This window comes from Pan paniscus, chromosome 1 (assembly GCF_029289425.2).
Source record: "Pan paniscus chromosome 1, NHGRI_mPanPan1-v2.0_pri, whole genome shotgun sequence".
Classification (NCBI taxonomy): Eukaryota; Metazoa; Chordata; class Mammalia; order Primates; family Hominidae; genus Pan; species Pan paniscus.
This window is the reverse complement of record NC_073249.2, coordinates 19,546,769-19,573,511: the sequence shown is the minus strand read 5'-3', so window position 1 is coordinate 19,573,511 and position 26,743 is coordinate 19,546,769. Positions and strand designations below refer to the sequence as shown.

The 26,743-nt window shown below is 44.3% G+C and overlaps 1 protein-coding gene across 1 annotated transcript in view; it reads left to right on the top strand.

Moving 5' to 3' along the window:
- Positions 1–22,926, top strand: part of URB2 (URB2 ribosome biogenesis homolog) — a 35,274-nt gene extending 12,348 nt beyond the window's left edge. Inside the window, exons 5-10 of the mRNA XM_034948697.3 lie at positions 4,910–5,070; positions 7,232–7,342; positions 8,900–9,142; positions 12,628–12,715; positions 15,659–15,798; positions 20,510–22,926. Of these exons, the coding sequence (XP_034804588.2) occupies positions 4,910–5,070; positions 7,232–7,342; positions 8,900–9,142; positions 12,628–12,715; positions 15,659–15,798; positions 20,510–20,707 (941 nt within the window). The 3' untranslated portion in view covers positions 20,708–22,926. The remainder of the gene's footprint in view (positions 1–4,909; positions 5,071–7,231; positions 7,343–8,899; positions 9,143–12,627; positions 12,716–15,658; positions 15,799–20,509) is intronic.
- Positions 22,927–26,743: the final 3,817 nt, after the last annotated feature.

Here is a 26,743-nt window from a genome sequence, read left to right as displayed (position 1 = left end):
GCCTGGGCGACAGAGTGAGAGTCTGTCTCAAAAAAAAAAAAAGTACTACATGTGGACAGTGAGAAGACCTCCCTTCTAGGCCCAGCACCCACGACTTCATGCCCTCTATTTACATTCTAGGTGTACATAAGCAATTACTGCTACAACTGTTTCCTTGCTTTCTGTGCACACAGCAGCCTCCTCCATATGTTACTGTGCACCTCAGTTGCTCACTTATTTTGGAGGTTGTTCTGTGTACGTTTATAGTTTTGAAATCTGCTCCTCTTCAGCTTTTTAGCCTTTAACTTGTCCTGGCTGCAATGAGATACATAGATACCTGCATCCTTAGTAGGTTCTTATGTATCAGACTTTCAGTGCCATAAATTGACTTTAAAAAGATATGAAAATCTGCCAACTTTAAAAAAGTACAAATCAGAGCCAGGGGTGGCAGCTCACGCCAGTAATCCCAGCACTTTGGGAGGCTGAGGGGGCAGATTGCTTGAGTCCAGGCAACATGGCAAAACCCCATCTCTACAAAAAATACAAAAATTGGCCAGGCATGGTGGCATGCGTCTGTAGTCCCAGCTACTCAGGAGGTTGAAGTGGGAGGATCACCTGAGCCCAGGGAGGTCGGTGCTGCAGTGAATCTTGATCCTGCCATTGTACTCCAGCCTGGGTGACACAGTGAGATCCTGTCTCATAAAAAAAAAATTAAAAGAAGTACAAATCACTTAATTTCTTTTTTTTTTTGAGATGGAGTCTCACTCTGTCTCCCAGGATGGAGTGCAGTGGTGCAATCTCAGCTCACTGCAAGCTCCGCTTCCCGGGTTCATGCCATTCTCCTGCCTGAGCCTCCCAAGTAACTGGGACTACTGGCACCCGCCACCACGCCCGGCTAATTTTTTTGTATTTTTTAGTAAAGACAGGGTTTCACCATGTTAGCCAGGATGGCCTCGATATCCTGACCTCATTATCCGCCCACCTCAGCCTCCGAAAGTACTGGGATTACAGGCGTGAGCCACCATGTCCAGCCAAATCACTTAATTTCCAAAGAGCCTCTTACAGTTCCTTGAGGACAGGACTGTGCCTTCCTTAGTTCACCCCTGTCCCCCCACCGTATTAGGGTGCTGCCAGGTGCAAGTGCTCACTGGACCAAGGCTAACCTTCAATGTCATCAAAGTGTTTTAGTCTGAAGGCAGCCTTCCAAGCAGCAAACTAGGACCTCGTACGCAGCCTCGAAGCAAGAGAGCTCATGTCTTCCTGCACAGAGTCGACCTTTACAGCCCCCCTGGTGAAAGGTTAATGGGTTACTATGCAGCCGTTAAAAATATAATTATGAAAACTATTATGAAGACAAGGGCTAGAAATATCTAGAAAATATTAAGCAAAAAAAGTACAGTATGAAATGTTAAATATGCCACAATTACAACTATATAAGATATACATGTGTGCAAAGGCTAGAAACGCATCCAAAAATTAAAATAATTATTGTATTAACATGCATGTATTAACATGCATTGTATTATTGCATTAACATGTTGTGATTGTTGCTATTTTCTTATTTTGTACACTTTAATGTTGCATTTTAATAAGAATACATCAAAATACTTTTCTATGATTTAATTAAATATGCCATAAGCAGGGGATAGATTATAATGTTTTTGGAGGCCCATTTAGAGTTTGTTGAGGTTTTCCTCTATAGTGAAGGATGATTAAGATTTGTTACCTTTATTAGGGTATACAAATAAAACACACTTTTACTCCTCCCAAACAGTTAATGGAAGAGATTTCTTCTGTTTCAAGATGGCACACATCACAATTGTGGGGGGTCTTTTCTTTTTTTGTTTTGGTGGTAACGAAAGGGCTGGGGTCAGGTCAGTCTTTTGAGGTGAGGTCTGGAAGTCAGCCAAATCTGACCCTCGTTAATGTCACGTTAACGTCTGTGTTAAGCACACCTTAACCTCTGTGTTTCTGGGTGGAGAAGCTGTGACGGGTGGGGCCACGGGCGTGCCTTTCGGTACGTGAGGGTTAAATGGGTTCTCGCAGAAAGTAAAGCCATCTGGTCTGCCTGTGCCAGTGCCAGAACTGAAGTGCCATGGGCCAAATCACGCTGCTGTTGTCTCCCTTTCAGTAACCTGTCTCTGGCTGGATTGTGGATTAACTGAAAGGCTTTGATATTACATTGTTCTGTCTTATTGTGTCAGGGTCTCTTTTAGCAAATGGTGTTCACCTTCTTAATGGGGGCTAAAATCGAGTCTTTTATTAAGCCTAATTACAGTGTTCTAAGTGACTGGCCCAAGAAACGGCAGCTGGTGGTCTGAAGCTCTGCCCTGTGCCCCTTAGTTAAACAGAATATTGTGTCCTCCTTTTCCTCTTCAACCCTACTGAGTTGAGGCAATCTCTTTTTTTTTTTTTTTTTTTTTTTTTTTGAGACAGAGTCTCATTCTGTCACCTAGGCTGGAGTACAGTGGCGCGGTGTCGGCTCACTGCAACCTCCGCCTCCCGGCTTTGAGCGATTCCCATGCCTCAGCCTCCTGAGTAGCTTGGATTACAGGCATTCACCACCATGCCCGGCTAATTGTTGTATTTTTAGTAGGGATGGGGTTTTACCGTGTTGGCCAGGCTGGTCTCGAACTCCTGACCTTAAGTGGTCTGCCTGCCTCGGCCTCCGAAAGTGCTGGGATTACAGGCATAAGCCACCGTGCCTGGCCAAGTTGAGGCAGTCTTTAAGTCCTAAGTGTATGTCCCTGGACTGCTGGTACCTTATTTCCCCAGGGACAGAGCACCTCGGTCACAGTGTGGTCAGGGTTGGGCAAGGCCAGCCTGCCACACTGTGCCCTCAGCTCATGGGCCTGGGGTGTTGCTGTGTCCAGGCCTCTTCCACCTGAGCTGTTAGATACTGTCCAGGGAAGTGCTAGAGTTGTGAGTGCTCTGGAAGAAATGCCAAGTGAGGAGTGGCCCAAGGCTTTGGGCAGGGAGAGGGAGTGTGAAGAGGCGCCATGCAGGTGCCCCAGCCATGGAGTTCTCCCTGTGTCCTTAAGGATGGCTCAGAGGTGGGCTTTTGTAAAGAATGCCTTCTGACAGCGGAACAGAGGACCTGAATTCAATTACAGAAATCAACACTTCTAAAAATGCTTCTTGGCTGGGAGTGGTGGCTGGCATCTGTAATCCTGCACTTAGGGAGGCTGAGCCAAGAGATCACTTGAGGCCAGGAGTTTGAGACCAACCTGGGTGAAAAAGCAAAACCCCATCTCTACAAAAAGCCGGCGTGGGTAGCGTGCACCTGTGGTCCCAACTACTCTGAAGGCTGAGGCGAGAGGACCCCTTGAGCCCAAGAGGTCGAGGCTGCAGTGATCCATGATTGTGCCACTGCACTCCAGCCTGGGTGATGGAGTGAGACCCTGTCTCCAGAAACATAAAAAAAAAAAACAGTTAAAATGCTTGTATGTTTGAGGCTGTATCCTGCTCTGGAGATGAGTGAGGTGTTGATTTTGGCCTGTGTAATTAAGTAAACAGACATTCGCACAAATCACAGGGTAAAGGTGGGGGAGACGCCATAAAGCGAACCAGAGCGATGGGACTCGGTGGAGAGGCCACATACAGGCCACGTGTGAGTGGCCCTTGAAGGGTAGCTAGGGCAGGTGGAAATGGGAGCCTTTCATGCGAGGGCACTATGTTGTGAGCTCTGTGGCCTTTTTTTGTTTGCCAGCCACAGGAGTTGGTGCTGTTATGCCCACTTCACTGATGAGGGAGTTGAGGTTCAGAGAGATCATGGGTCCAGGGTTTTATAGCCTGTGGGAGACTTGGACCTAGGTCTTTACCTCTCAAAAGTCCCCTTTCCCCCAGTGCTGTAAATAGTAAGCAAAGACAGGAAAGCAGGAAGGTATTCTGGCAATGTGGAATAGGCAGATGGGGCTGAAGCGCTGGCTGGAAAGATGACCTGGGGCCAGACGATAAAGGGCCTTGAGTGCCCTGGCTTTGGGCGTTATTGTGAAACCGTGGGCCCAAGGACACTGGGGATGATGGGGAACAGCTGGGTGACTTCCTGACAGTCATCCAGGCCTGAAAAGTGGAGCTCTCTCAGTCTTTCTGACTTTCCCATCTGTTTAAAATACCACCTACTCTTGCAGCCCTACCGATTTTATAAAGAAACACAAAGAAAATAGAGAAAATACAGTTGACCCTTGAACAACATAGGGGTTAAGGCACCAGCCCCCAGCACAGTAAAAAATTCCGTGTATCTCCTTCTGATACAATTCTATTAAAAAAATCTTGTATTACTTTTGACTCTCTAGAAACTAAACTACTGATAGCCTACTGTTGACCAAAGCCTTGCTGAACATAAACAGTCGATTACCACGTATTTTGTGTATGTATTTATGTATTATATTCTTACAATCAAGTAAGCTAGAGAAAAGAAGATGTTATTAAGAAAATAACAAGGAAGGGAAAATGTATTTGCCATTCATTAAGTGAAGTAGGTTATCATCAAGGTCTTCATCCTCTTCATCCTCACACTGAGTAGGTTGAGGAGGAGGAAGAGGAGGGGTTGGTCTTGCAGTCTCAGGGGTGCCAGAGGCAGAAGAAAACCCATGTATAAGTGGATCCATGCAGTTCAAACATTGTTCAAGGGTCAACGGCACAAAGCAATAATCACTGTCTTCTGTGGTTCAGGTTTACCTCCTAAGCATGGCTGTCGTCTTCTGTGTTTGTGTGTGTACACACAATGCACAGGCGTAGCTGTGCGTGTGAGAGCATGGCATCACAGTAAATACGTGTACCTGCTTTTTCCACCAGTGCTTATATCACCATGCCCCTAACTTGGTGATTTTTGATGGCGGCCACAGCTGTGCGCAGTTTCATCCTATGGCTACTTGGTAGTTTATTTCACCTGTCACATCTTAACAGTTTTGGTTTCTTTCCCACACAGATCCTGAAATTCCTGTTCAGGTCACTCAGGATATTGAGCCTCATTTGGGAGCCTTGTTCACCCAAATGTTAGAGGTTGGGATGACAGAGGACTTGAGGCTGGTGATGCAGTGTATTCTCCAGGGACTGGATGTCAGTAACATGTGGAAAGCAGATGTGCAGGTGGGTGCCTTCTCCCTCCTTGTGTGGCAGGCTCAGAAACCACGTCGGCTCAAATGGGAAAACTGATTTGAGATGTGGTGTCACCCTTAAAACTAAACAAGTTCTAACTGGTAGAGACTCTAGGCAAAGGGGGAGGCTGTGAGAGGGAGCCCTGGCCTGTGGGACAGCCCAGGCTGCGGCGTAGGGAGGCCTTAGTTTTCAAACGGGAAGTTTTTCAAATAACAAATGTGTTGTCTTATTATGTTAAATACTAAGTGTTACACATTCACAAAACTGATCCATAAAAAAGTTAAATTCTGCTCATTCTTTGCTGAAGACCTCTCACACCATACTTCTTGAAACATGTGGCCTGATTGGGCCATACTGCCTTCATGCCAGCATTTGAGAAGCACCTAGGTTAGCCTACCCCCTTCAGTTCTGACAGAAGTCGCTAATACAGCCTGCATGGTGTTGCATTTGCTGAGTGCCTTTGCACAGAGCTCACATGCTGGGATTTGTTTCTCTGAATGCCTGTGGGCACTGGACTGGTCAGACATCTCTTACGCAAGGAAGAAGGCCACAGGCCACAGAGCCAATGGTTGGTGGGGCAGAGAGTCCAGCCAAGGTCTCTGGTCTAGGCATATTCTGCCTCATGAATGGCTTATTGACTCCTGGTCATATACAGCACACTGGTATTGGGTACTGATTTGGGCAGGAGAGGAAACAAACCCAAATTTCTGTTTGGACCAGTTGGTCAGGAGACTTCCCGGAGGAAGTGAAACTCCAGCTGTGCACTGAAGAATGCAGGGGACTTGATTGAGGAGCAGAGGTGAGGGGAAGGGAGGCGTGCACCGTGCAGGCAGCGTGTTGGGCTGCCAGGAGCAGGGGATGTGCAAGAGTGAGAAGATGGACAGGGAGAAGTGGTGCCGGGGGGCAGGCCCTGGTGGGGAGATAGCCTGTAGGTGGGCAGGAGAGAGGGAGTGGAGATGGGGCTTTGGGGTGTGCCTAGTCAGAGGGAGCAGGGAAGGGAAGAGAGTGAAAGGCAGAAGCCAGGACTTTGGCTAGGGTTGTGGGGCGGGCTGCACAGCATTCGGGGAGAAAGGGACGGTGTGAGGCTGAAATAGGAACTCACTGACAATGTGAAATGCCTGGCACTGGGTCTGTTTGTTCATATAGGCACCCCGTAAAGGTAGGGCTCTGCCCACGTCTCATGGTTTAAAACCTTATTTTTCAAAGGGGAAGTTTTTCAAATTACAAATGTGTGGTCTTATTATGTAAAATACTAAGTATTACATATTCACAATACTGATATGTATAAAAGTTAAATTCTGGCCGGGTGCGGTGGCTCATGCCTGTAATCCCAGCACTTTGGGAGGCCAAGGTGGGTGGATTATATGAGGTCAGGAGTTCGAAACCACCTGGCCAACATAGTGAAACCCCGTGCCTGCTAAAAATACAAAAATTAGCTGGGCCTGGTGGTGGGTGGCTGTAATCCCAGCCACTTGGGAGGCTGAGGCAGGAGAATCGCTTGAGCTCAGGAGGTGGAGGTTGCAGTGAGCAGAGATCATGCCATTGCACTCCAAGCCTGGGTGACAGAGCGAGACTCGGTCTCAAAAAAAAAAAAGTTAAATTCTGCTCACTCTGTGCTTAAGACCTCTCCCACCATATATTTTGAAACACGTGACCCGATTGGGTCATATTGCCCTCATGTCAGCATGTAGCACCCGTGACCACAGCACCTAATCCGATTGTTTTCACATTTTCCTCCAGCCCCTCCTATCTGTAATCGTGCATCGTTGCTCAGTGAAGTAACAGCCAATGTCCTCTGCGTGGACAGAGCCTTGACAACACGGGCTCTCCATAATTAGGTCACAGTGTGTGACCCTTTTGCAATTCACTGTCCTGGCCCATTTACGTGCTTGATTTAGTGAAATGCTGCTGAAAGACCCTGACTTTGCCCCAGCTCTGCTCATCTTCTTCACTTCCTTCCTGTCTGCATGCTGATGTGAAGGGTGTCCCTCCCAGGACTTAACCCCAAGCAGGCCTTGTCCACCTCCCCTGACACCAGGGCTCTCAATCCACTCTAACGCCACAGCCCCAGAGAGCTGGCTTCTTCCCCAGGCGGAGTTCTTAAGGGAGAACACGCTATCTCTGCTGCTAAGTTGTTTCTCTTTTGCCCCAGGCTGTTGTGTCAGCTGTTACACTGCTGAGGCTGCTACTGAACTGCCCACTCAGTGGAGAGAAAGCAAGTCTGTTGTGGCGTGCGTGTCCCCAGATAGTCACAGCTTTAACAGTGAGTACCCTCTGGAGATGTGTCCTCCAGCTCCTCCCCTCCCTCTTCCTGTAAAGACAGAAGTCAGCCTTTTGGGGTCTGCTGCCCTGTAGCTTTATGCAGAATGTGTGTGTGGGCTACTTCCAAAGGGCGGCGGTGAGCAGGATGCCGAGCTTGTGTGTCCTGCCTGAGCACATTGGTATCAACAGTTGGAGCAGTGGAAGGGAGGTGCTATCAAGGGACATTTAGTAGCACTGGGAAGCATCAGACAGGCAGTAAGAAGAGGGATGTAGTGATAAAGGGAGGCTATCGTGGAGGCCTGCTTAATTTTTAAAATTTTATGTTTTATTATTTTTTTAGAAACGGAGTCTCACTGTGTGGTCCAGGCTAAGGTGAAGTGGCTATTTGCAGTTGCAAACGTAGTGTTCTGCAGCCTCAAACTCCTGGCCTCAAGTGATCCTTCTGCCTTAGCCTCCCAAGTCACCAGGATTATAGGTGCATGCCACTGCAGCCAGCTTGTAGATGCCTATTTAATCAGATGATAAAAGAAGGACTTCTGGGGCTTTCTTTGTCCCCACAAAATGTTGTGGTTAGTTTAATGCACTCGTTTATTTGTAGGAGTTGTGTGTGTGTGTGTGTTTAAGGCCTATGATACAGTGAGAATAAAATGCTTTATAGGATGGGATAGTAATGTTGCAGATAGGAGTTTATTTTGTTACAGTCTTACTCAAATGTTAAAATTTGTGTCCAGTTGTTGCTAGGCTGTTTGTTTCACTAGAACAGTCTGGTTCAGATTGGGACTGCCTCCTGCCCTCTAAAAACCCTGACCTGGGCGTTCTTACACTTAGGTGTGAAGGAGCAGTATCTATTTTACCATCATCCTCTGCCCTAATTCTAGCTGTTGCTACCTGAGACAATTGCCCTGGGTTAGCATGTTCCTGGGGCAAAAGGGTCTAAAAAACAGACTTAATATTCTCTCTTGTTTCCAATTTGGCTGCTTTGTCATTTTCCTGAGCATCCGTGTTGGTGGATGGCAGGGGTCATCGTCACCGAGCGTGTGTGGTGAGCATCAGGAGAGGCACGTGGGCTGTATAGGGAGGTGACCCATGCTGACGGGCAGGGACAGTGTTGATGATGCGTGTGGTAGGCCCTCACTGATAAGAACACTGGGCTAGAATCCACTTATGTCCACCCAGAGGGTGTAGCAGGGGTCTGCACAGCCAGAATACCCAGCAGAACAGTGAGCATTGTGAGAGACAGGACCCGAAAGGCCTCACCAGGGCTGCTGTGTATCTGAGAAGGAGGGTCACAGGTGAGCTGTCCCAGGTTACTTAGGTAAGACTTTGAGCTGTCCTTCCTCTTGGGTCTGTTCTCTTTATATTCTAGATCATGAATTGAATATCTTTCACTAGAGCTGATCTGTAAGAAGTTTAGCAAATAGTATTTAACGGCCCACGGACCACATCAATTCATTTTGGAGCACAGACATTTCTACCTCAGTCACTCAGTGCTGCAGTGTTTGTGTTATTTCCTTGGGGAATTACTTTCATTTTTCCTCTATCTTATTTTGCCCTTTAGCTCTTAAACCGAGAAGCTTGTCAGGAGCAGCCTGTGTCCCTCACGGTGGTCGGGCCTGTCTTAGACGTCCTGGCTGCACTGCTGCGGCAGGGGGAGGAGGCCATCGGCAACCCCCACCACGTCAGCCTGGCCTTCAGCATCCTTCTCACTGTCCCTTTGGACCATCTGAAGCCGCTGGAGTATGGAAGCGTCTTCCCGAGGCTGCACAACGTGCTCTTCTCAATCCTGCAGTGTCACCCTAAGGTGAGAAGGAGGGTGAGAGTGGCAGGCAGCTTTTCCTCTGCGAGCAGGGTACTTGAAGTCTGTAGAAAAGTGGCAGCAAAACTTTACTGTTGCAGGATAATAATACAAATAACGATTTTTTAGGCAAACTTTCTGTTGTAGTAAATTTCAGAGCCAGGTGGTTTCTCAAGCATAAAAATGCTCGACCTTCATACTGGGTTTGTGAGCGAGTTTTTCTTCATTGGATCTGGTGCTATGAATAGTGTTTGTATACTACAGGTTGAACACTTCTAATCCAAAATGCTCCAAAGCTTGAAACTTTTAGAGTGCTGACATCATGCTACCAGTGGAAAATCCCACTCCTGACCTCATGTGACTGGTCGCAGTCAAAACACAGTCAAAACTTTGTTTCATGCAAAAAATTATTTAAAATTATTGCATAAAGTTACCTTCAGCTATGTGTATAAACTATATAAAGTGAAACATAAATGAACTTTTAAATTATATTTAGATGGGTCTCATCTCCAAGATATCTCATTGTATATATGCAAATATTCCGAAATCTGAAATCTGAAACACTTCTGGTCCCAAAGCTTTAGGATAAGGCATACACAATCTATACTATTTAAGGAAGCTCATTAAAAATTACTCTGTTTTTGCTCACCACGTCTTTAAATAAGCCACTCACTTGCATAGATCTCTTGCTGGGCTTATAATTCAAATGGATATAGGGAATGAAGCATCCTGAGTTCCAGTTTTATAGTATGCTCCTTTTTAAGTTAAACTGAAACTAGGGATAAATGTCCCACAGAAAAAATTACAGTTCAGTTAACATTTATTGAACATTTGATGTGTTCCACCCCTATAGCAAGCCTGTGAAGGAGGCAGTAATCCCATTTTATTGATGAATAAACTGAGGCTCAGTGCCGCCAAATAATTTGACCAGTGTCACTTAGCTGAGTCTAAACCTTAGACTCAAGACTTGTTATCTTTGACCAGTGTTCTTTTCATGGTGCCACCACTGTATGTGTGGCTGACTATGTATGTAGGAACTCATAGATACGACGGTTAATGCATCGCTTAATGACAGAGACTTGTTCTGAGAAATGTGTCGTTAGGCATTTTTGTTGTGCAAACACCATAGATCGTATAATACTTTCACAAACCCAGATGGTACAGAGTACTGCACACCTAGGCTATGGGGTATAGCCTGTTGCTTCTGGGCTAGAAACCTACAAACCTGTACAACACGTGACTAATGAATCCTGTAGATAGTTGTAACACAATGGTAAGTATTTGTGCATTTAAACAGAGAAAAGTTCCATTAAAAATACAATCTTATAATCTTATAGGACCACTGTTGTTTACACAGTATGCCTTTGACCAGAGTATTGTTTTGTAGTGCATGGCTGTGTGTCATATATTCATGCACATTCAGATACTTTTAAGTGTTTTGATGTCCTAAGGATAGAGACCTGCCAGCAATGCAGTTTTTAAGAAAAATATTCTCTGGTAAGCTAAACACTCATGACATTGGTTCTAACTCTAAAGCCTTCCCCTGTTAACAATTGCCTTTGACCCTATTTATCTTGTCAGCATCTTTGTTTTAAAATCTCTCTGCTGATGTTAGATTTGTATGTAACTGTACAATATAAATGCAATGCACATAAATTACAAACAAATTACAGGTGCAGGATTTCATGAAGTTGATGAAAGTAATACTAGAAAGCAGCTTGATTCTTCTGCAAAACCATTAGCAAATGACCATTTCGTGGAATTAGATCATTTAACGAATGGAGAAAATTGACAAGGATAATGACATGGTATTACAGTAAAGAATGATGTGAATTAATCATAGCTCACTCTCATCTGTTGGGGTTGTGTGGGGAATCTGATGGATGATCACAGCATCAACAGTGTGCATGGTAGGCCCACACTGATGTAAACACGTAGCCAGAATCCTCTTAGGTGCATCTAAAGGGTATGGTAAGAAGTCAGCACAGCCAGCATACCCAGCAGAATGATCAGCAGCTAGTGCTGTTCCAAGCACTTTACATGGCTTAGCTTGTTCAATCCTCATGACAACCTATCATCCTCATTTTGCAGATGAGGAAACTGAGGTGCACACATACAAAGAAAAGCTAGATGATTTGTTCAAGATCATAAGGAGCCAGAGTGTGAACCCAGATAGTTCCAGAAGGATTTGTGTGCTTTTCATCAGTATGACAGCAAAGGATTAAGAGAGGGTCCTTGGGGAACTGGATGAAACGCTGGAATACTTTTGCAAAAACGACTTCTTTCTGAATATGCTGCAAAAAGTCAGTAATTTGACATGAAGAATGTGGTATTATGCTATCAAAAATTTTGTTGGACAGATTATGCCAAAGAGAATAATCCCGACACTTGACTTACTCTCTGTTCACTCTCACACGTGATGCAGCACTGTCCAGCAGTGGTCAGCAGTGGTGGGTGTGTGCTGTGTCTCCATCGTCCAGCATGGTCACCACTGGCCACAGCTGTCTTGACCACTTGAAATGTGGCCAGTATGACTAGGAACTGAATATTTAATTTTATTTAATTCTAATTAATTTAAATGTAAGCAGTCACATGTGGCTGGTGGTGCTCTGCTGGACAGTGTGTGGTTGTGATTCAGACCTAAAGACGATTGACTATAAAAGAGGCATGTTTTGTCATCAAAATCTCATTTTCTTTTTTTTTTGAGATGGAGTCTCGCTCTGTCACTCAGGCTGGAGTGCAGTGGTGCAGTCTTGGCTCACTGTAACCTCTGTCTCCTGGGTTCAAGCAATTTTTGTGCCTTGGCCTCCCGAGTAGATGGAATTACAGGCATCCGGCACCATGCTTGGCTAATTTTTGTATTTTTAGTAGAAACAGGGTTTCACCCTGTTGGCCAGGCTGGTCTCCAACTCCTGACCTCAGATGATCCGCCTGCCTCGGCCTCCCAAAGTGCTGGGATTATAGGTGGGAGCTGCTGCGCCCGGCTGAAATCTCATTTTTCGAGATGAAGTTTTCAAGCAGACCTTTTCACCACTATTAATTGAGAGGTTTTGGTCCCCATTTTAAGTGCATTTGCTTCAACATAATCTTTTTGTTTTTTGTACCAATGATACTTGAATATATTAATTAGTACTGTTCCTATTATTGTTTGTTTCTACCCATTTCCAGAATGGATTAGCACCAGCTTAGAGCAAAAGGTACAGACTCAGCAAATTCCAAACCAGGATTGCCCCATAGACCTCCTGAAGTTACGCAGTGTGGGTTCTCTACCCTAGATAGTTAAAACAAGGGTCAAAGAGTCTAATACAAGATGGGTGAGCAGTGACAGCAGCATGTCCAGGCGAAAGGATGTGGCTATCCCTGGGCACACATAACTGGTTTGAGTGTCCCGATAGACAAGGCTAAGAAAGAAATAAGTATGAGCTCCTTTAAAGTAGAAAAACTTAAATAATCACGTATGTACTTTTACATTCTGTTATCTGTCATTACAGGTAATGCTGAAAGCCATCCCTTCTTTCTTGAACTCTTTCAATAGATTGGTGTTTTCAGTTATGCGGGAAGGGCGGCAGAAGGACAAAGGTAATTTGGAGTAACATCAGATACAGTTTCAAATATATTCATCATGAGGTGTGGCTGCTGGCCACATATGTTACTGAAAATAAAACTACTCACTTGTGTTTAAATAAGAGAAATGATATCAAATGAATACTCAAAATATATATTTTTTAAAATTTCAAATGGTCACATTTTATCTTATCCAAAACAGTGGATGAATCAGGCATCTCCTTATTGAAATAGTTCCTTTTCTGGGAAAAAAATATCAGATTTAGGAAATGTTTACTGAGCATGTATATCATGTAAAGGGGATATAAAAATGACTTACAACCCCATTCCTGCCCTTAAGGAGCTTATGGTTCAATAGGGAGATGAAAAGGAACAGGCAGGTATAGAGCAATCTCATTTTATAAAAGGGATAAGGTCCTGCCGCTCACTGTTCCAGCCTCACCTTGGCAAGGGTGTGTTTGTTTACTAGGGAAACACTAACTGCCATATGGCAATAGCATATATTATGTGTACAATTCATTTTTCAGCTTTGAAGTTGATTCTTGTTGAATTTCTAATTTGAGGGAGACTTTTATTATTTTAAAAATTGCTGGCCGGGCGCAGTGGCTCATGGCTGTAATCCCAGCAATTTGAGAGGCTGAGGTGGGTGGATTACCTGAGGTCAGGAGTTCAAGCCCAGCCTGGCCAACATGGTGAAACCCTGTCTCTACTAAAAATACAAAAATTAGCTGGGCGTGATGGTGGACTCCTGTAATCCGAGCTACTTGGGAGGCTGAGGCAGGAGAACTGCTTGAGCCCGGGAGGCGGAGGTTGCAGTGAGCTGAGATCGCGCCATTGCACTCCAGCCTGGGCGATAGAGCAAGACTCTGTCTCCAAAAAAAAATTAAAAACAAAAAATTGCATGAATTTCGATTTTATTTTGCAGTATTTTGAAATTGCATAGCATGTACCAGCCCTGTACTGTCTGATGTGCTAAGCGGTAGGTCAGGGTGTCAGCTCAGAGGCTCTGGGACCATAACTCAACTCGGGGTGTCAGAGAAGAGCCTGTGACCGTAGTTGTGGGCCGACTGGAAATACAGGAGTGGTGCTCAGCTTCTCTCCCACCATTGTGGTTCAGTTTTGTAGACCTAAGCAATAGGCTTTTAACCAGACATCTTTTGAGAAAAGGAAAAGGGCATTGTTAAGACTAGGCTTCAATTCCTCTGCCCGGTTTTGGGATCAGTCAGTGGCACAGTTAGATATTTCGCTTCTTCCTGTATCTGGTGCAGAGCACGTCAGCTTCATATTGTGAATCGATTTAGGAGCAGCCTTAGTAAACAAGTTTCCCCTCCCATGCCAGCCTCAGTGAGTTGGTGGTGGCTGCCTACAGTTCTGTGTCAAGGCCTCTCCCATCATGTCTGAGCTCAGCAAGGAGGAATCTCTGTTCTTGTAGTCATGTCTGCCTGGACGGAAGGCCGGGGCCTTGCTCAGCAGTGGTGGAGCACAGTCTGGTCACACTGCCACAGGCATGTCCTTTGTCATGTATTTGAGGAAGCACAGGAGCACATCACACTTCTGGGACTCTGTGCTGTGTTCATGTGAAGGTAGCTTCGTCATCTTATCTGCTAAGACCTGGTTCTCAGACATATTCATGGCTTAACTGAGTAGAGTTTTAACTATTTTATTATCTCTTTTATTGGTATTTAATATGCTCTTTCTAATGAGCATGCATTAAATTGGTGGCCGAAATAACAAGTGCTATGTATTCATGTTGTAAATAGCATGTATATGGTGAACAGTCTGAAAAGAGAAGAAACAGTCAATGTTAGATATTAAAGCATATCACTAAAGTATATTGTCTGTTGAAATGCTACATGAATGTTAACAGTTGACATAATTTCATACAATTACATTGATCTAGAAAAATTACATCTATAAAAGATGTATGTATGCTTATTCACGGTCTTCAAAAAAGATATGCCTTCTAAAAATCAAATTTATTGAGTTATATACAATGTATGCATAACAAATTGCTTCTGTTTAAAGTATGCAATTTAATGGGTTTTATGTGTATATGAAGCCGTCCCCACAATCAAAATATAGAATATTTTCCATCATCTTTAAAAGATTCCTCTTGTTTCTTTGCAGTTTTTTCTCCACTCTGGTCCCAGCCCCAGTCACCCATCTGCTTTTTGTCCTTATGGATTTGTTTGTGTTTTCTGGAGTTTTATAAAAATGTGCCTACCATTGTGCTGAATGACAGCAGGGAAGGTGCTCCGGTGTGTGCTGGAACTTCCCCATGAGCTGTAACTCAAGCTGTGGGGACACTCATGCAATTAGGATTCTTGGGAGGAGTTTGTTAAGAGGCCCTGGACGGTCCTGACACCATATGGTAGGAAAAGAACTAGGAATCAGAAGTAAATCTAAGAAGACAGTAGAATGTCTGCTAATGATAATTGAGTCCTATGTCCGTCCACCTATAAAAGGCACATACCCAAACAATTTCTGAAATGTAAGGAGGCAAAGACATAATTTAGGGTATCTCATTTTTTAAATCATATGATGTCGGTAGATGATTTTCTCCACTTAAGATAATTTTCAATTTGTTTTCCATTTGCCTTTATTATAGAACTCCATCTTGGTGTTTTTTTTTGTTTTTTGTTTTTTTTTTTGTTTTGTTTTGTTTTGTTTTTAGTAATCCTAGATTTCATCCTAAAAATCTTGATTACTTTTCTGGTTAGACTCTTAAAAACACCTGAGCACTCTTGAGTTTTTAAAGTGTCCTTCCCTTTGTTGTGTAGATAACTGTTTGGACATATCTGTTCTCCCTTATTCTATCTGCAAAATAAGCCAATTAAAGAGTCTGGGAAAACATGTAACACTTGAGATAATTTTCACCCATATTAAAAGTCTAACATAGAAGAGTTAAAATGTGCTGTTTTTGAACTAATTGGTTGGGAAACACTTTGCTGTCTGTAGGAAGCATAGATGACCTGCCTACGGTCCTAAAGTGTGCACGCCTGGTTGAAAGGATGTACAGCCACATCGCCGCACGAGCTGAGGAGTTCGCTGTGTTTTCCCCATTCATGGTGGCCCAGTACGTGTTGGAGGTACAGAAGGTAAAATTGGGTTCAATGTCTTTCACCAAGTACTGTGTTTATGGTCCTTAAGCAGGGTTTCTCAACCAAAATGGCAAGCGGTGTTGTGGATCTGACAGTTCTCCGTTGCTGTGTGCAAGTTTTAGACAGGGTTTTGCTCTCTCACTCAGGCTGGAGTGCATTAGTGTGATGATAGCACACTACAGCCTCGAACTCCTGGGCTCAAATGTTCCTCCCGCCTCAGCCTCCCAAGTAGCTAGGACTACAGGCATGTACTACTCCACTCAGCTAATTTTTAAATTTTTGTAGAGATGGGGTCTCCCTATGTTGTGCAGGCTGGTCTCAAACTCCTGGCCTCAGGCCTTCCTTTCTCCTCAGCCTCCCCATTCTCTGGAGTCCTGTCTATTTCAAGGTGTTTAGCAGCATTCCTACAGGGTTATTGTAAGGACCAAATGAAATGACATACAGAGGGCTCAGTGGTGCCTTGTACACAGAAAATGCTCGATTATCTGTCTCGCTCCAGCACAAACTTTGGGGTCTATTTGGTTAGTTTCTTGAGTAATATAAAAGGAGAGGAAATGTTACTCAGGTCCAAGAACAGGAACTCTCATAGGACCAGGCTTTATGGAGACTAGAAAGAGGAGTTCTAGACCTCAGGGTTCTGGGATCCCCTCAGCTGCGAGAGTTCATGTATCTTTACTCTGGCGGTGTGTCACTCATGTGACTCAGCTGCTCTCAGACACTCAAAGTAGATGACAAGGTGGAGATACAGGTAGTTGTTCAGATAGACAGATTAAGAAAAAACATGTTTGTCCAAATTAATCTGACTTTTTGATTCAGTGTTCTGGATAATTCATTATTCAACAGTTATCTTTTTTTTTTTTGAGATGGAGTTTTGCTCTGTCTCCCAGGCCGGAGTGAAGTGGTGTGATCTCAGCTCACTGCAACCTCTGCCCCGTGGGTTCAAGTGATTCTTCTGCCTCAGCCCCCTGAGTAGCTAGGATTATAGGTGCCCACCACCACGCCCAGCTAATTTTTGTATTTTTAGTAGAGACAGGGTCTTGCCATGTTGGCCAGGCTGGTCTCAAACTCCTGACCTCAGGTAATCCACCCGCCTTGGCCTCCCAAAGTGCCAGGATTACAGGTGTGAGCCACCGCGCCCAGCCATTCAACAGTTATCTTACTTTGGAATGTCATTATGCTATTTTCAAAATTCCATAGGATCCTGTGTGACCCATAGTAAGTTCACTACAGAACTTTGTAAATCTACGCTGTATAAATCTTGGTTTAAATTGACTGTCATAGGCTTGAGCAAAGTGCGGTGTATTCTTTTGACTGTCTTCTTCTGTATGTATAGATATACATTTATATTGTGTTCAATCTCTCTGTAAAATACCCATTTCCCCTTTGTAAATCTTGTAAGAACAATAGTAAAATCACAAGTAAGCTTGTTAGGGTAGAGGTGTCAGCATTTGTCCAGGGAGGCTGGGTTGAATGGGCTTCCTTAGAAAACCTGGAGCTGCATCACTTTTCATCCCTGCTCCTGTTTTAGATACATCTAGAACTACTAAATAATTTCTACCCCGCTGGCCTTGCTCACCTCGGCAGGTGGCGATGCCTGTCCTGTGGGTGGGGACATGGGGGCAGCCTGGCCATGTGAGTGCACACACCTTACCGGGTGTGGAGCCCACACCTGGTAAGTGTTGTGGATCTTGAGAACACCCCTTCACGTTGTCCTTTGACCAAGATGTGGGCTTGTAGTTTGGTTTCATTGCAGTTATTTGGCCTTTTTATGGAATCTTAGTATTTCCCAAGCACACCAGTCGTTAACATGTAAGCTTTTGATGAAAGAAAAGCTGGCATTATTTTCTGTCTTACTGAATAATAAAATGAGACATAGTAATATCACTTCACTAAGAGCCAAGAAGAGAAGCAGTAATTTGAACCCTTCAGTCACTAATTATTATTCTGAAATTTACTTTATGAAAAGTCTCTGGCTTCCTGGCCTCATTATTCATGTCTAATTTATGCTCATTAGTTATATTTTATTTTTAATCTTGAAAGCCAAAGGCTTTGGGAATTAGCTAGGGTCATAGCCTCCCAGAATCCACTGGCACCACAGTCCATGTTCTATCTTTCATTTTGTTTTTAAATTCAGTAATGAAGAAAATATTCCATATGCATTAGCGGCTTCTACTGAGAGAGCCATAAATCTTTCTAGACCAGCGTGTTTAAGTTTAATTAAATACCAGATCTAATGCTAAATAGATCTCCTTTGCATTTTCCTTGTACTTCTGCAGAGTTGACTATTGCTGGTGGGACCTGTCAGTAGTCAGGGAAGACGACCTGGTGAGATGTGTCAGTCAGGAGAAGGGGCAGCTCCAGAGGCCCGCTTGTCTTCTTTCCTCCAAGCAGTAATGAGTCCCCATGGAAACATGCAGGGAAATTATGGTTACTTTCATCTCCTTTTTTACCTGTAGAGCAAATTTACAATGTCCCTCTACAGATGCTCCTGGACTTAGGAGGGGGCTGTGTCCCAATAAAGCCATAGTATATTCAAAATATCATTAGTTGAAATGCATTCAGTACTTGATAAACCCATCGTAAAAGTGAAAAAATCGTAAGTTGAACCATCGTTAAGTCCAGATGCTCCTTGACTTAATGATGCAGTTATATCTGGATAAATCTGTTGTTAATTCAAAAAATGTCAAGTCGAAAAGTGTTAAGTTGAACCGTCTTAAGTCAGGAACCATCTGTATGGTGATAGCTTAGAATAAGTAGTTTGTGCTGCTCATCTTATCTAAGGTTTTAAAAGCTACTTAGTGATGTTTTCATTTGTTGGCCAGTGATCTTAGTGTTGTAGAAATTGACTCTTTTCTTGTTTTATAAATAAGTTATCTGAAACCTAAAGATTTAAAGTGGTTGTGTTGTCTAAAACCTACTGGCCTTCTTATTACCCCCAGAGCTCTTTGCTAGAGGCTGTCTAGCTGCATTTTCACTACTGAGAAACTGTGTAAGTAGTTCAGAGCATGGGCTCTGGGCTCAGACTGCCTAGGTTCAAGTCTTAGTGCTGCCAGTTATTAGCTGTGTGACTTTGGGGAGGTCACTGAACCTCATTTTTTGCCTTTGGAAGTGGAATTATTTATTTAGTAAGTGATAATTAAATGAATGAACAAGTATGAATAAGTAGTCCACTTACAAAGCCCTCACCCTGCCAGTATGATCAAGGACTTTGTGTTTTTGTCTGTTTTTTGTTTTGTTTTGTTTTTTTCTTTCCCTCCCAATTACCTTGCTGTAAAATTCACAGACACGCCATTCTACCTTCAGTCCTTGAGTGTTGCTATCATCTATAAAATGGTAAAATTTAAGATGATCACTTGTCAGAAATTTCTGAACTATTACATGAAAAGGATCATAACTTTGAAGAGTAGCATCATCTGAGAGACAGAAACAAATTGCCTCTTTAGGAATGTACTTCCCAGTGGTTGCCTTCGTGAATCAGTTCTTCTGGTTAATAAAATATGTCCTCATTAGAAACTGTGTTTGCAGAGACACATTAACTCTTTCAGGTTATCAGGGTAGCAATAAATGATCAGCCAAATTCCAGGCCTGTCTGCTGATGCTCTACCACTGCTTTGGTTTTTTTCTACTTCTTAAAAGTAATGGCAAAATACATCTAGTATAAGGTGAATTTTACCAGCTTAACTGTTTTATGTGTGCACTTCAGTAGTAGTACATACATTCTTATATTGTGCAGCCATCACCACCATCTGTTCCCAGAACTGTTCATTACTACTGCTTTTTAGTTTCAGTTACTAGGGTTTCAAACTCTGTTCAGCCCACATTTAGTTGAAACCTGAATGGATGTGGTAAGTGTGAAGAGCACCTGCTCCCCCAGCCTTTTAGGTTGGTTTGATATTAGTCTGAGTCTCTTCTCTGGAAGTTTGGGTGGAGCATTAGATACAGCCAGGTTGGAGCTGGCTGCCACCCGCACTCCTGTGCTCCAGATTTTAGTTAACCCTGAACTTCAGGGGAGAAGTGCATCTTTAGGGATGAGGACCAGTTCAACCATTCCAGGGCTGTTAGGAATTAAGTGCATATTGTGCTGTTCTTGACATAAATAAAAAAGGAATCTATTAAGTGGCAATCATGAAATCACTTCTGCTCTTGGGTGATATGATGTGATCTAATTACTAGTGTAGGCTTATCAGTGGTCTGTTTTGGTAGTTTCAGAGCCTGCCTGCTGCCTTGCTCTGGGGTGAGATGGGGGTCATAGTGTTATGGTGAACGTAGTTGTCATTGTCCCACAGGGTTGGCATAGCTTCCAAGGTGATTGACGGTGTAGAAGAATTTGACACAATGGGCAGGCAGCTTATCTTCTTATAAGGTTTTTAAATTTAAAGACTCCAGTTTTTTAAAATGCCCCTGGTAAACATGTAAGCATCATTTACTGAACAGCAAAGCCAGCCTTGTGCTTTCATGGAGTTTTATTCCAGGTTTGTGTTTGCTTGAGTTAGCTTCTATTTCCCCAAAATACAAACTTTAAAAATATGAGTATTTAAATGTTTGACTTAGTAATAAAATTATATTTTAAAAGTGAATGTCGATTTTTTTCTCAATTTGGAGATCAGTTTGAAATTACTTGTTAGTGCTTCCCAAGGCATTGTCGGCAGGTGGTGCAGCTTGATCTCTGCCCCCAATTGTTCTCACAGAGGTTTGCCTTTTTCCTCAGGTGACCTTATATCCAGCTGTGAAAAGTCTGCTGCAGGAGGGCATTTACCTCATCCTGGACCTCTGCATCGAGCCTGACGTCCAGTTCCTGCGGGCCTCGCTGCAGCCGGGAATGAGAGACATCTTTAAGGAGCTCTATAATGACTATCTCAAGTACCACAAGGCCAAACATGAAGGAGAGAAAAGATATACGGCCTAAGGCCATGGGACAGAAGTGCCGCCAGGGACACTGTCCAGAGGCTTTGGCTGCATGGTCTGAAAGAGCTGGAGAATGAAAGACTTAAGATGTTCTAATTCATAGTATTGGTATACATAGAAAATCCTTTGGGGTTTATGTAGTATATTTTGATGTATTTTACATCGTGTTTTTCTTACTATTTTTTAATACATAGTTTTATGCAGTAAGATTGCAATAGAATCCTGAAAATTGACCCTGGGATGAGATTAATTCAATAGAAAAATTGCTGACTCTTGGGACCTTTCCGTGTTTGGTTCTCGTCTTGGCTCAGTGGTTTGGTGTTCCCTCATCTGCACTAGAAACTACATAAAACTTGGCTTTTTACTTTGGGTACACGGGCATATAATTCAGCCCTGTTTAAATATATTTGCCTTTCAAATTCTTCAAGTAACATGGGAAGTATTCTTGAAATGTCACTTTTTCTGCCTTCCCTCTAAGCATGCTTTCTGAAGAAGTCAGGGAAGGTTAGAGTCTGTGGCCTGAGGTGTCTGCTCTGGGTGGCGATAGTGGGCACCTCAGGCAGGTGGGTGACGTTTAGCACAGGTGCCAGGGCTCCTGCCTGCTCCTCCTGTGTTAGCTCTGTGAAGTTCATTTAGGAATTTTTTTTTCCTATTCAGTTTAAGAAATAATCCTAATTGTTTTTTCTTATTACCTAAGCAATATATTTTTATTATAGCAACCTCAGAAAAGAAAAATAAAAGGATAATTTAAAAAACTCATTCATAGTCTCAGTTACCCAGATAACCTCTGTTGTCACCTTGGAGTATCTTGTTGTAGTCCCTTTACTATGTGTATGTATATAGATGTGCATATAAATATATATAGTAGCTAAATTGGATCATAAATGCATTTTTTTAAAGTTACCTTTTTTCCTGTGTAATATTTAAGTAACTCTGGGTCAGTGAAAACATTCGACATATATTTTTTTTGGCTGCATAGTAGTCCATTGAGTAGATATTGTTGTTTTATTTAATAAGTACCCCATGGTTAGACATAGTTATCTTTCCAAATTCCCTTTTATAGATGGTGCTTGCAGCTGAATTATTTTCAGAAGATGAATTCTCATGAGTTGTATTATTTGTCAGAAAACCACATCATTTTTAAAGGATTTATATAAATATTGCCAAATTGCCCCCTAGAATATGTACTAATTTATTTTCCTGCTAGTGAGTCAACTTTAATATTATTGATTTTTGTTTCTTTGTGCTTCCTTGATAGGAGAGAGATGTTATTCTGTTTTGAATTTGTTTAATTACTAAGAGATTATACATTTTTCACATTTACCATTTTTATTTCTTATGTAAATTATGTTTATATAATTATCTTTCTTCTGTAATAGCACATTTCTCAATTGGGATATTTACTATTACTCACTATCTTTGTGGGAATCATGTTGGAATTCCCTTTTTAATTAGTTCAAAATGCAGACTTTTAAAGTTATTTGAAGGATCATCCTTAAGCAAAGGCTTTTTTTTCTAACACTATATTTTCAAGCAGATGTGATTGGAGCAGACAATATGAAATGAATGTCTTTGATACCTAAGAGAAATGGCCCTTGTTTTACGCCCCACATTTGATTTTATTTCCTGTGCTATCTTGTGGGGGCTGGGGGACAGTCCTGCCTTACGCACTGCACATGTCATCTGTTCCCTTCCCTTCCTCATCTAGACTGTGTGTGCAGAGGGCCTTTCGAAGCTCTGGCCACCAGAAATGTCTTCGGCTGGTCTGGCATCCTTTCGCTTAATGCTTTGTGTTGACAGAATTTTGTTTCTGTAGTAAACTCCCTGCAGGAGCCCGAAGAGAGTCTGGTGGCGCCATTTCTTGTTCACAATTGGAGCGGGCGACCTTTCAAGGACACGAGCTGTAAACAAGCGGGAGCTAAAACACGGTCTTAGGTTTGCCTCTGGTTCAAGTGCCCAGACTGGAAGCTCACTGTCTCCGAGGCCTTCATGGAGCCATGGCTAGTTTTTCCTGTGCTGAAAGTTCTGAAGGCCAGAGGTGAGGGGACCATCCTTTCCCCCTGCCTTGGGAATGCTGGGTGAGCTGACGAACGTGGAGCAGTTCATCAGGCGTCCTGGTGGTGGCACTGCAGGGCCTTTCGAAGGGAGTTGGCAGCGGCTGCCAGGTAGTCAGCCTTGAAGGAAGGGAAGGCAGAAAAGAAGGCTGGGACTCCACCTCCTCCCTGCACAGCTCTGAAGGGCTCTCTGCTGTGTTCCCATTTCTGGGGAAGCAGTCACAGGTTCCTCACAGTCATTTCTATTTGAACTCTAAACGCTCCTCAGCAAAGAATTTGTTTTAACTCCATTTTGCTGATTCATAGGGTAGAAGAAACATGTTTCTGGCTGGCAAATATGGAGGCTCTGTTGTTCATTTTTATCCTGTTAGAATAGACCTCACAAGCAAAGAGAGTTGGCCCAGCCAGCTCTCCACATGGCAGAGTTGGGGACTCAGCTTGGGGAACGGCAAAATGCTGGGCTTCAGAGAGACTGTCCCCACTGGACTTGCTGTGGCTCCAGACCCCCATCACCTGACAGATGTGCATGAATCACCTGTCTGTACCAGGCACGGAGACATGGCCGTGGTCCTCAGGGAGCTTTCTAGTAGAGGACATTGACAATGAGCCAGGAAACAAATAGGCCAGGGGGTGATCGCGGGGTTGGCAGCAAAGCAGACAAGTTCAGTGGCTGGAGAAAGAGGTGATATTTGAACTGAGACCTGCCTGGGTGGTGAGAGGCGCCCCTGGAAGGGCCTGGGGTGCTGATCCTTAATGCCTGCACTGAATCCATGTGGCAGCCTGGTTTTGGCTGAGAGCGGACACCTGAAGGGAGGGGTGGGCGTAAGGGGAGTTGGGCGAGAGAAGGCTCAGCAGGGTGACTTTGCCTGGGATGTTGCCTTGGGCGGTCCTGGACAGTAGTACATCAGGGGGCCCCCAATGGCACAGACAACACACAGCCCCGTTGACCTTGCCCTTGACCGCTGCTTGTGGACCACAGTGGGTGGGTCTCCTTCACAGCCTGTCTTCTGCAGCTTCCCAGACTCAGCCTCCTACAGTAGCTGTGGAAACTGCCCAATGTTAAGGAGTGATGTGAAGTCTCCAGAAAAAAAGACAGCAAAGAGGGGGTGTGTACTGGAAGGGATTTGGGGGAGTTTTTTTTTTTCGGTTTCTCTTTTTCATTTTTCTTTGGAGACAGGGTCTCGCTCTATTGCCTAGGCTGGAGTGCAGTGGTGCAATCCTAGCTCACTGCACCCTCCAACTCCTGGGCTCAAGCGATCCTCTTGTCTCAGCTTCCCAAGTAGTTGGGACTACAGGTGCACACCACCACAACCAGCTAATTTTTAAGTTTTTAGTAGAGATAGTCTCACTATGTTGCCCAGGCTGGTCTGGGACTCCTGGCCTCAAGCAGTGCTCCCTTCCTTGGCCTCCCAAAGTGCTGGGATTACAGGTGTTAGCCCCTGCACCCGGCCCTGGTTTCTCATAACTCATAGAGGTAACTTTGATTTATTGCCAGCATGCCAGGCTATAGCCTGCTTTATGTCTCATAAAAGCCACTGTAGAGGCAGCAGCAGTGTCGTTTTTGATTCCTCATCCCCTTGTGCAACTTCTAAACACTCTCCTTTTTTTTTAAATTTTACTTTGTCGTTTACCTTTTCCATCTCTTCCAGCAGACAAGTTCAGTGGCTGGAGGGAGAGGTGATATTCACCCTTTCCCCCTTAGCCCGTATGTCTCTCGTGTCTCTCTAATGGATGTTACTTCTGTTGCCCTGTGCTTTCTTGTCCCCACGTCCTTCCAACACCATTCTGCCATCCCCACTCACTGACTTCTCTGCCCTCCCTCCCTGGTGTGTCTGGGCCACCTCTCCCAATCACTCCTGCTTGCTGGTGACCTCTCTTCTTTCCCAGTCTTCCCTCTTGTTTCCTGCTGATATTTTTTGTAGCCTCATGTCCACACTGGGGACCCTTCTGAAATGTCCTGACCCCACATTCCCAGGACTGCCACCCCTGCCCATCTGCCATCGCTGATGTGAGAACTCACACTTGAGCCTCCTTGTTGGACTCTTCTTGGCTTCCCTTGCTCCTTTTTTTTAAGAGGCTGGAGTACAGTGGTGTGATCCTAGCTCACTGCAGCCTCCAACTCCTGGGCTGAAGTGCTCCTCCCATGTCAGCCTCCCAAGTAGCTAGGACTACAGGTGCATGCCACCACGCCTGGCTAATCTTTTTTAAGTAGAGATGGGATCTCGCTCTTGCCCTGGCTGGAATTGAACTCCTGGGCTCAGGTGATCCTCTTGCCTTGGCCTCCAAAGTGCTGGGATTACAGGTGTAAGCCACCGTGCCTGGCCCAATGAGCCTGTTTGTAATGTCCTTTCTTTGGCCTGCCCTGTTGTCCCTCTACCCAGCTTGTTCCCCGTTGCCACCATGACCACTGTGCCTCACTGGCATCCCTAGGTCTGTCACCTCCTTCCTCGTCTTTGGAGTCCCCTGATTGTCCTGCCCTCCCCTCAACTCCAGAGCCAGCTCTGTTGAGGGAGAAAGGAATGGAGTCATGGGGATTGATTCTCTACAAAATCCTGTTCTCTCTCTTCTGCTGGGGCCACCTATTGGGAGGAAGATCTCTTTTTTCATCAGAGGGAGAAACATCCATGAGGCAGCATAGCTTTGGGATGTTAGGAGCTTGTGGAGACTGGATTGTTACAATGGTTTTAATGTGAAGTTCTGGTTGACCGTAGAACATAAATATTTGGATGAGAGGAAGGAAGAGGTTTGTGAAATCCTCCAGAAAGAACACAACTAGTAGTAGTGGGAGTGGTTTTTCATTACAAAGGAGGATTGAGGGGATGTGACTCAGTAGACCAGGCTCAACGGAGGTGAAAGTGTGTTGGGGCCTGGGGCGAGAAACACACTCAGAAAAATGAGGCCACGGGAAATCCCAGCAGTAACGCCTGGCCGGCTGCCAAGGTGGTGATAAAGAAGCACCCACAGAAACACAAATCAGTGCACGGCCCTCGTCTTCCTGTACCTTAATGTCATGCTAGAGGGCATGGCCAACTGTTTCCCAACTATGGCCATTTCAAAGACTCAGAATGGCTGTTCTTGTGGGGACAGATGTGGGTGCCGGTGCCATTCAGTGTCTGATATTCTCTGACTTGGCATACAGCCTGCACTGGTATTTTCTCTAAGCCCTCTTTGAGCTTTATAACAGATTAAATCAGGCACACAATCTCTTCCCATCTAACCATAGCCCTCTGTCTCTCGAGTCTCTGCTATCACTTTCCCTGCTGTTTATAGACACACACAGAATACTCTTAATTTATCTTCAGTATCGATCCTGTTATCCTCTCACATTTCCATCAGCCTTTTCTCTTGACTACCCAACAATTATAAGGAGTCTACCTTTGCTCCTTGGTCATCCTTCCCATCAAAACTGCCCTCTGAAAGACACCTGGCTTCACGAATGTGTGGTAGGTCCTTGACCATCGCTGGACACCCTTGGCTGGTCGGACCCCCCGCTGGCTCTCTGCATCCTCTAGGGCCTCGACTATCTCTGATGCTCTTGGTTACCTTTTTCTCTCCCTTCCCCTAAAATACTGGTGTCCTCAAGGATTAATCCTTGACAATTCTCTCTAGACCTTCTAACTTTCCTGACCTTCCACTCCCTGATGTCACCATTGCCTCTGGGCAAGTCCTTCTCAAACTTGCCAATTTCTGCTCATTGAATTGAGTTGAAAATCTGGAAGACATAACCAATTCCTCACTCTCCTTCAGTCCCAGCTCTCACTAGCATCTTCCCTCTTTTCTCTTACTGCCTGTGGTCACTCATCCTAGAGATTGTTTCTAAATAGTCCTAGTGGTTGTCCCTCCATCTTCCTTCAAACCTCCAAAGAGTCTCCTTTCAAAAAACAAATTTCTTTTCTTTTTTTTTTTTTTTGAGACAGGGTCTTGCTCTGTTGCCCAGGATGGGTTACAGTGGCATGATCTTGGCTCACTGCAGCCTCTGCCTC